Below are 10156 nucleotides of genomic sequence, written 5' to 3'. Positions count from 1 at the left end.
AAATTTAATCTGTAGTCATCTTTGACATTACTATAAACAATTATAAGGTCAACATCATTTTAGTCTTAGTAGCTATTAACCGACCTGTTGATAATTGCCACTAATGCTTGAGTCTTTATTTTTGAAAATCTTTTCATTCTTTTATATCTAAACATTCCAAAAAACAACAAAGAAACCACTCAGCATCTCTTCTACTCTTCCTTTTTTTCATGTGTTTTTGTCCAATTTTCAAAGTTTTATTTTAGAGTACTTGTAATAGTCTATAGTCTACCAAAGACAAATACCCAAACACATCACACATGCCAAGTAAATTCACAGTCAAAAAATAAGTAAAAAATATTCTCAACCTCTTTTTTACATAATATACAACATTATCATTCTGCTCAATAACGTCGAATCTACACAATCTTTTCTTTATATTAACTATGCCAACTAAGACAAACTAAAAAAATAACTCCACTTTTGATGGAATGAACCTCCCAAAATAGAGCTAGTGAAACTATAGTTTGTTATATTCTCTAGAAGTATTTCTGTCTGCAAAATTTGTACAAAAAAATTAGTAGTATAAACGTCTTTTTGTTATCAAAATTTCATACAACTCGATCCTCTCCCTTTGCTGTTAACTTAACTGACTTTAAGGTCCTATGGAGTTGGTTAACTAGTTCCAACTCCTATTGGAACAACTCCCTCTTCCGTTGGAAACTCCATAACCACTATAACTCATCCCAAAATTCACAATTACCTATAACAAATTCTCTTTTGTTTGAGACCAAGAAAAGTATCTTGTAGAGCACTGCTTTGTAACTAGATGTCCTCCTTGAATTGAACTCTTTTTTTATTCTCTATCTCCATAGACAAATCTTTGATCTTTTTTTTCTCACCTTTGACTATTTAATTTGTAACTAACAGACATCCTTCTATGGCTTCCTCTGGTGGGTATGGGCTGACTAGAAAGCATTTCAGATAGATTCAAATTATTACATGAATACACAATTTTCTTCTATAATGAACATTCATCTTTCGAAAACCGTCACTACCACTTAAATAAGAAAGCTGTGTTTTCGTATCACTGCATCTTTAGTCTCCAACCCGCGGCCTAGTTTTTTTTGGAGCTTGTACAACCTTCCATTTCACTAAAGGTATCCTATTCTTCCTATCCTCCTTACTCCACAAGAATCTTTTTTTACAAGGATATCAACTTTTTTGCTATTGAGTTTAGTATTTTGTACAAGTTGAAATAGTAAATAGGCAAACTATTAAAAATAAACTTAATAACAACCAACTTACCAGTTTTATTGAGGGTTTTTATTTTCTATAGGCTCAGCTTCTCTTCCAACTTGTTTATTACCGATTTTCATATGTTGACAAGCCTTGAATTTACTTCCAGAGAAATACAAAGATATTTTGACTCGTAAGAATGCCTCGGTACACCTCAATAGACTACACATCTGTCGTGTCCAGTCCTACTCACAATTAACTGGAATCAAGTTAGACTTATCAAAATTAATACTCAACCATGACATCATCTCAAAACACTGCAATAGCCTCTTATAATTTCTGATAATCTCTTCTTTTGGAAGATATAACAGTATAATGTCATCAACAAACTGAAAGTGTGACAATTCAATATTATCCTTGCTAACCAACAAAAGAGAAATACACTTGATTTTTACTACCTCTCCAATCTTCCTATTAAAAAAATTATATATTTGCATTTGTAGTTTTTAAAATATAAAAAAATACTGTTTAAAAATAATTTATATTTATTAAAATTAAAAATTTAATATAATTTTATACGTTAATAATATCTAAATTTATTTTTATATTTGTAAATATAATCTTTTAAATTTTAAAAACTATCTTATAAAATATAATTATTATTACTTTAAATTATTAAAATTATTTTTAATTTAATTTACTAAATATAAATGTTATAATTTTCAGAAGTTATCTTTCAGAAACCATCTTTAATTCTAATGTATTTACAATTAAGAAAATGAATTTGTGTCCTCCAGGGTCCAATATTAAAGATAGAACACTATTTTTGTGTGTGTGACAAATAAACACAACGCATTGACTATTAACAATTTAAACATTAAACAATAAACAAATTAGTCATTTTTTCAAATTAAATCCAGATAATTTATAAATAAATAGTGATTGATTGATCAATCCATCTTATAAATAATCCGAAGTTTTAAAAAATTGACATAAGTTAGTATAAGACAACCGACCTTATTCAATTTAAGTTTTAAAGACTAAAACGATGGTACTAAGACAAATTTTATTATTAACATGACATTTTAACAAACCAGTAAAAAATTGTTGGTGAATTATATGGTAAAGATGTAAGTTTACAGATTTTTTCTTTAATAGAATGAAAAATATATTAATAAAAGTAGGACTCACATTTTAAATAATAATAAAATAATAAAAAATAATCATAAAAAAATTATATTTTTTTTCTATACCAGTTCAATCTGTACAGTAGAGTGTTCCAAAATTAATTAGCTATTTATCTATTAAGAACTAAAACAGTAAAACGGTTTGAAAATATACTTTTAGATACTAGATTAATATTTTAAAATATTTGCAAGCTAAGGTAAAATACTTTTCTAATTTTAGAGATTAAGTTGAATCTTTTGTCAAATTTAAACAAAACTATCATGATTCGTTCTTCTACTATTTTGATTAAAAACCAAATGAAATGATATGAAGTCCTTTTAGAAATATTTAAACCTAAACCCAATTTTCATAAAACGTGTGTTAGATATCAATGATGATAATCAGAAGATCAAAACATGTTTGTTAATGATGGATTCCCCCCTTAATTATGCATTATTGTTACAATTACTGCAAATCCTAGTGTGCTTCAGACACCAGGTGAAAACGATGGACGTAGCACATTATCAGTTGTCAGTTACTTTACAGCGCTACAATTTATGCGTGCTCCACGCGCCTTGTACATCCAATCCTATCTAGCGTTGAAGCGCGTGCAAAACTAATCTCCCACTCTAGCGTAGTCCATAGTACATAGTAACAGCATAACTACCCCTTCTAACTTGCGCAGTTACGCACTGTATGCTATTTTTTTTTTACCAAAATAGAAAATTTGAACCCATAATTTTTTAATTAAATATGGTTAATTGAATATGAGAGACTATACCATTTAAGTTATAACTCATCGACAACGCACTGTATGCTATTGCTATCCCTTAATTAATCAGTTTATCTTTATTTATTTTTTTGATTATATTTATTTTTATCTTTATTATCTCAAATCTTAAAATTAAAATGAAAATTAAACTACTCTGTTACTAAATATACTGTTAAGTTGAGTGGGGTTTGGTGTTTATTTTTGCCTAAGAAAATACTACGCATCCTTTTAAATTTAACTTTTATTCAACTTTTTAATCTAATAATATTATCATAGTTAGCTATCTTTTAAATTATTTTTTTAATCAATCTTCTGTTTTTTTTTTTTACCAAAAATAGAAGACTCGAACCCGCAATCTCTTAATTGAGTATGGGGAGACTATGTCATTTGAGTTATAACTCATTGGCAATCAATCTTTGTTATATTAATTTAAAGAAAATAAAACAAACATATCTAATAGATATAATATTTCTTTTCAAATTTTAAAAGATTAAAGTTTAATTTAGAAAAATAAGTACAATATACTAATATATTCCAAAATTTCTTAAAATTATTTTTTAAACTGAATTTTTGAATTTTAGTTTTTTAATCTGTATTTCAAAACTAAAAAATATTGTATCTATTGAATATATTTATTTTAATTAAAAAAATTAATATAATAAAAAGTTAATTAAAGAAGTAATTTAAGAGATACTTAGATGTACTGTTTTGCTTAAGCTTTTCAATTTACGGCTAAATATCATATTCTCCTACTTTTATCCTAATTTAACCATTAATCCATAAGCTTCCAAACGTAAACGCGTACTCATTGTTGATACTAACAAAAAGCATAAAGCAATTCACTCATTTTCCTTTTTATTCAATCAAATTTCCCTCTAGAGAGAAGAAAATAGAGCAAAACCAAAGCGGATAATTAAAGTTAATAATGATCCATTAACTCTATTGGAAAAAGATTCACAAATTAGGGTGAAAGAGTAAAAAAGGTTAGTTGTATTTGCATGATTTTGGTTGTTTTTAAATTATTGCGGTAAAGGGGGGAAACACAAGTAACCAAAAACCCAACTGGGTCCAATCAGTAAACCAGCTGTCAAACTCGAACCCATCACACTGTTTCTCTTTTTCTAGTTGCCTTTTCCCACGGTATTCAATCCGCGACTCCGCTTTCCCCAAAATACCCTTTCAAATATTATCATATCTTTTTAGTTTTATTATCATATCATCTCTTTTTTTATTAGATAAGATAATATAATATCTTTAGTATTTAGATTAGAAACGATAATATATAAATAAATAACATAATTGCGTTAAGCAAGTATAAGAACATTAACGGCAAACAGAGAGAGCCCCTTTTCCACACACACTCTTTTGCGCTGCGAAGGAGGCAGCAGCGGCAACACCACCAACCAAACTTTTCTTTTCGTCTTTTATTTTTTTATTTTATTTTTTTGCTTCCAAACACAAAACCATGGAGGCGCAACCTCCAACGCCACCACACACCGCACAGCCTCCGCCGTTGTCTTCGGTGGCGCCGCCGCCACAACAACCTCAGCAACCAGCGCCGCCACCGCCGTCACACCTGAACTACCCTGACTCGGTGGACTCGTCCCCACGCTCTCGCAACACGGACTCATGGGACGAGCCCTTCCCGCCGGCGTCATCGAAGCTCCGGCTTATGTGCAGCTATGGCGGCCACATCGTTCCCCGGCCTCACGACAAGTCGCTCTGCTATGTAGGCGGCGACACTCGAATCGTGGTGGTTGAGCGAACAACTTCACTCGCGGACCTCTCCACGCGCCTCTCAAAGACGTTCCTGAATGGAAGACCGTTCAGCCTCAAGTACCAGCTCCCCAACGAAGACCTGGATTCTTTGATTTCTGTTACCACCGACGAGGACCTCGACAACATGATCGACGAGTATGACCGAACCAACAACAACCCTTCCGTGAAACCCTCGCGAATTCGGCTCTTTCTCTTCCCAACAAAGCCTGAATCGGTTCAAAGTATTCCGCCCATTCTAGAAAGTTCCGCCAAGTCTGATGATTGGTTCCTCAACGCCCTAAACGGCTCTGGATTGCTCAACCGGGGTTTCTCTGACTCTGCCTCTGTGAATTGCCTTTTGGGTCTCGACGACGATGCTTCGGGGAATAATGTTGACCATAGCTCAAGGGACCCTGTCGAGGCTTCTTCTCAGCCTGGATCTTTTGGAAACGGCAAGAATCCGAAACAGGAGGTTCATTCTGTTCCCGATTCGCCCATGCTGGAGACTACTTCTTCGTTTGGCTCTACTTCTTCATCGCCGTCGCTGGCCAATTTGCCGCCGATTAGGGTTCATGTGGAAGATGGCAGCGGTGGCGGCGGGGTTAGGATGGTGCAGGATCACAAGGTTTTGGGAATTGAGGAGCAGTTTGCGCAGATGGGTGTGAGTGTTGCCGGTGGATTGGGGCAGAAGCAAGACGAGGGGCTGGTGGTGCTTTCTTCGCCTCCGCCTCCGCCTGTGCCGGTCACTCTATCTGCCGCTGGGGTGGGTGTGCCTGTTAGCTCAGCGCTGGTGGCTGGGGAGTACCAGAACAGGGTTTTCTCCGATGATGAGAGATCGGATCATGGCGTGCCTGTGGGTTACAGAAAACCACCGACACCTCAGCCACAGTTGCAGCAACAACCACAGCAACAACCACAGCTTCAGCCTCAGCCTCAGCCGCAGCAAACACAGTCACAGTCACAACCTCAACATCAACAGGTTTTACAGCCTCAATTTCAACCGAAGTCAACTGGCGTCGTTGATTTGCCTTCTCCAGATTCAGTTTCAAGGTATTCTCAGTTTCATCCTTCTCTTTGTTATTCATTATATGCATGTCGTTTTGGGTATGTGAATTCGCAATTGGATCATTCATTAATTGTTTCATTCATCTGGATGGTTTGTGAATTGTCACTTGGTATCACTGCGTGTTATTTTTATGATTTGGATTTGGATTATTGTAATTCTGGAATGCTGGATTGGTTTGGTACTGTCTGAATTAGGGTCTTGTTGGTGGTTTTGTTTTGATCCTGCAGTGATAGTAGTCTTTCAAATGCAATCTCTCGGCAAAAAGCTGTGATCTATCAAGACCAAGTTCAGATTCAGCCTGGGACTACAAGGGTTCCTAGTAACCCGGTTGATCCAAAACTAAACGTGTCCGATCCTCATGGTCGGATCCAGATGCAGCAGCTTGTACAGGACCCAGGATACTTGTTGCAACAGCAATTTGAACAACAGCCGCCGCAGCAGCAGCCTCAACAGCAACAACAGCAGCAGTTCATTCATGGTACTCATTTCATTCACCATGCTCCTCCTGGGGCCGTGCCGATATCCGCCTACTATCCAGTATATCCTTCCCAGCAACAGTCCCACCACCAGGTTTACTACGTTCCTGCGAGACAGCCCCCGGCTTACAACATGCCTGTTCAGCAGCCTAACATGGCTGAATCCGCCTCAAGCATTCCTTCCAGCCGTCCCCAGACTCCGCCAAATCCCACCACATTGGTTCCACCTTCTGCAGCTTACAACCCCATGAGAAATGCTCCCATGCCCAAGACTGAAATGACGGCAGCTGCATACAGAGCTGTGAGTGCCGGTACCCCTCAATTGGTTCAAGTTCCTACCAGTCAGCATCAGCAACAGTATGTTGCTTACTCCCAGATTCACCACCCTTCTCAGTCTATTGCTCAAAATTCTGCTCCCCCTCATAATTATGCTTTTGATTATGCGGATCCGGCACATGCTCAGATATACTACTCTCAACCTCTGGCACCCTCAATGCCTTCTCAGTACCAGACCATGACAGCCGCTGCCATGGTAATGCCGGACGGTTCCACTCAGCAACCCTCGGACAACATGAAGCAACAGATAAGAACTTCACAGCCATTATAAACTTGTCATTAAAACAAAAGTGAAACAATTTTGAAGAAAACCGGTTTGGTTTGCCCTTTTTAAGTTTTATATATGTAGTTCCAGTCGGTCAGTCATGTTTGGTGCATGTTTGTGGTTATCTATTTGCATAGAAAAATAAGAAAAGAAACTCTGATAATCTTCTTCTCATCCCTGTAAAAGGAAATTGGTCCAAGGTTTATACTGTAAAAGTTCAAGTCTCTAAAACATTTTATTGTGAAGGTCATATATCAATTCCTGAAATGATTGTCATATATAAATATATTTTGCCATTGTTTTCTTTTCTTTCTTTGGTATGTGATTTATTTTTTCATGGAAATTTTGATTGATTGTGGCCATTTCGGTTGTTGGACTATGATTTTGTCGTTCTTCTCTGCTATATCCATCTTCGCCTAGAAGGACCACAACTACGCACTTTTACATAGAAAAATGAATTTTTAATCACACGTTTATTTGGCCCTTTCATCCTTCTTGCTCGTTTTCTATGGAAAATCATGTTTTCAGTTTGCTGCGCATGACCAAACAAAAATGTGCAGCCAAGTTTGAGTGTGTTTTTTAAGATTATCTGTTTGAACAAAGCTTTTAAAAAATGAAAAATTACTTTTAAAAATTTTAGATTAATTGGATAAAGTTCTTAATAAATTTTTAACTTAGAAAAGAATCAATTCATAGTTTCTTTTGTTTTCTGAAGCAAGTAAAAATTGTTTTTAAAGTAACTTAGAAATATAAAGAAAATTTTTTGTAACTAAAGGAATATGCAAATGTTCTTGTTCATCATAGAAGTCATATAAAAAAGGAAATTTAGGCGATCACACTCTGAAAGATCATAATTCATAACCCCGCTTTTGTAATTATCTCTCTGGCTTAATGAATGGCATACTTTTCATGTTTCACATTATGCAAGAACGCTATCATATATCTCGTGCATTATTGAGACTGAAAACAACGTGTTGTGGCACCGCAATTCAAGTTCTATTCGATGCATAGGAGAATCAGCTCATGTCACACAACCGTATGATAATGTTAAAGCAAAGATTGGAAAATTTTGACGTATAGTGAACTTTAAGATTCACAAATCCAACCATCATAACAGGGAGTGCACGTTGCTGCATACGTTGTTTTTACTCGATTTCACGTGGCCCCTGTGGCAAAGTACAGCTGATTCGATGCTTTATTGTATTTTAGAATGCACTAATTACTAGTTAGTGATTAATTAAAAATTAACTAACAGTACGAGGTTTAAATGTTATTACTTAGGTTTGCGTAACGCATCTAGTACTAGCTTATGAGTATGGTGATCGGGATGATAACAATAGATTAATGCTTAAATCTGAATAATTGTATAACAATTTAGCTACTGCTTAAGTGAAAATTAAATGCTGACATAAGTGGTTGATGCTGACTGGTTAATGCATGGTTTCTGAGTCATAATATGATTATTGAAGATTATCATGGACAACAAATTTGAAAGAGGAAGCACCGAAGCAGTTGTCAAAAGAGTTAATGGTCCCTACACCCTACTCCTTACCCGTTTTAATGTCAACGGAGTTCATGGGTCCTCAGTTTTCCATAAAATGCTTGGGATACAATGAAGCATATAATTGGTCTCTATTCAATGTTCAAGATCAAAATAACGGCAGGGGTCAGGGAGTAGATACTAGAGAGGAGTGTGAATGTGTGATTCCCACTACTCTCCTCTACTCCATCCAAATTGCCAACCTGGGAACCTGCCTTGCCTTTCAAACCCGAATTCCATGATATAATTGTAGGTTTTAGTACTTTTAGTCTTTTACCCTTTGCTTCAAGGCACATAATTCCATAGTGATAAGAGTCACTTCTCTTGTCAAACCATTTTATTCTTCTATCAATTTCATGGATTGGTGGACTGCCAACCCTTAAAAAATTGAGTAGGCCACCAAATAATGGCCAGCCCACTAAGGGGCCCACTTCAAGCTCCCAACTTTAAAAATCCTATCTGCTTTCAGTTTTAGACGTTCTAACCCCACCAAAAAACTAAGTGTTGTCCTCCAAGAAGAATCGTTGCGTTAATTATATAATGAGCGAACCCCGTTGACATATTCTGAGTGTGTGTAAAGCATTTGAAGATATTCGAACATATAGAATTTGGCAATTTGGAAAGGAAGAATAAAATTCAATATTTATCTTTTCATAACAACCGTGTAATCAATAATAGATGTGAGAGAAAGTAGATCCTGTGGGCTGTGGCCCTCGTCGCTGAAATTCCTTTCAACAATCTCTACCACAGTTGAAGATTGGACTTGCCATGCATAAAACAAGCATGAAACTAAACAACTAGAAAACTACATAGAAATAGCCGTGATAATTCCAAATCACCTCATGAACGCTGTTGCCACCGTGCATTGCATGCCTTCACACACGGAGAGAGACGAGTGCGAAAGCTTTCAGTTTTGATTTTGGTTTTTCAGCCTTGATTCCTTCGCAGATGGTGACTCAATGGGCTTTTAAGCCTACAAAATAACCATGGCCCATTTTGTAAACAGTAAGGCCTCATTGTAAAGTTCAATGAAAATGCAATAGAACTCGGCATTCGATCCAATAAAAAGTCCTAAGTTGAATTAAAAAAGAATGAACAACGAAGAAAAAGTTAAAGGCAAAAAATAAAAGGTTAGTATGGAATTATGGATTCATTCAATGACCATAGGAAAGATGATAGATCAGGATTCAGGAGCAATGTTGCTTTCTTAATATGAATATAGGAGTATTTTGCGGACTCTTCGGTACCGTTTGTTTTGACATACTGAGACAGAGACTGAGAAATTGAGACACAATATTATGTTTGTTGGTTCAAGGATTATATTAAAATTTTTGTCTTTGTTGTTAAAATTTCAGTATTTCAGTACCTCCAAAAAATAGGAACATAAAGGACTAAAATTTTTAGAGACGGAGACTGAAATTTTAATAATATTTTATACCTAAAATACCCCCATTTCAATTAATTAATTCCAATTTTATCCTTTGTGTAAATTAAATTAGAATTTTATTCTTATTTCAATTTCTGTTTCTTACTTTGCACCAAACAGAATACTAAAATT

At 35.4% G+C, this 10156-nt stretch overlaps 1 protein-coding gene across 1 annotated transcript; it reads left to right on the top strand.

Moving 5' to 3' along the window:
* The first annotated feature begins 4390 nt into the window (after window positions 1-4390).
* PDE331 (Octicosapeptide/Phox/Bem1p family protein) lies at window positions 4391-7362 on the top strand. The gene is made up of 2 exons (XM_016319596.3): window positions 4391-5965; window positions 6209-7362. Exons 1-2 carry the CDS (start codon window positions 4623-4625, stop codon window positions 7062-7064), a joined length of 2199 nt encoding a protein of 732 aa, XP_016175082.1. The 5' UTR covers window positions 4391-4622; the 3' UTR covers window positions 7065-7362.
* The last annotated feature ends 2794 nt before the right edge of the window (window positions 7363-10156 follow it).

Source organism: Arachis ipaensis, chromosome B9 (assembly GCF_059453495.1).
Source record: "Arachis ipaensis isolate K30076 ecotype BB chromosome B9, ASM5945349v1, whole genome shotgun sequence".
NCBI classification, from domain to species: Eukaryota; Viridiplantae; Streptophyta; class Magnoliopsida; order Fabales; family Fabaceae; genus Arachis; species Arachis ipaensis.
The sequence above is the reverse complement of the archived record's forward strand: the minus strand, read 5'-3'. Positions and strand labels throughout refer to the sequence as shown.

Bases quoted from the DNA above. Each gene is read 5' to 3' on its own strand.
- PDE331 (XM_016319596.3), top strand. From the start codon at position 4,623: ATGGAGGCGCAACCTCCAACGCCACCACACACCGCACAGCCTCCGCCG. The intron at 5,966-6,208 runs GTATTCTCAGTT...TTGATCCTGCAG, and splicing joins TCTCCAGATTCAGTTTCAAG to TGATAGTAGTCTTTCAAATG.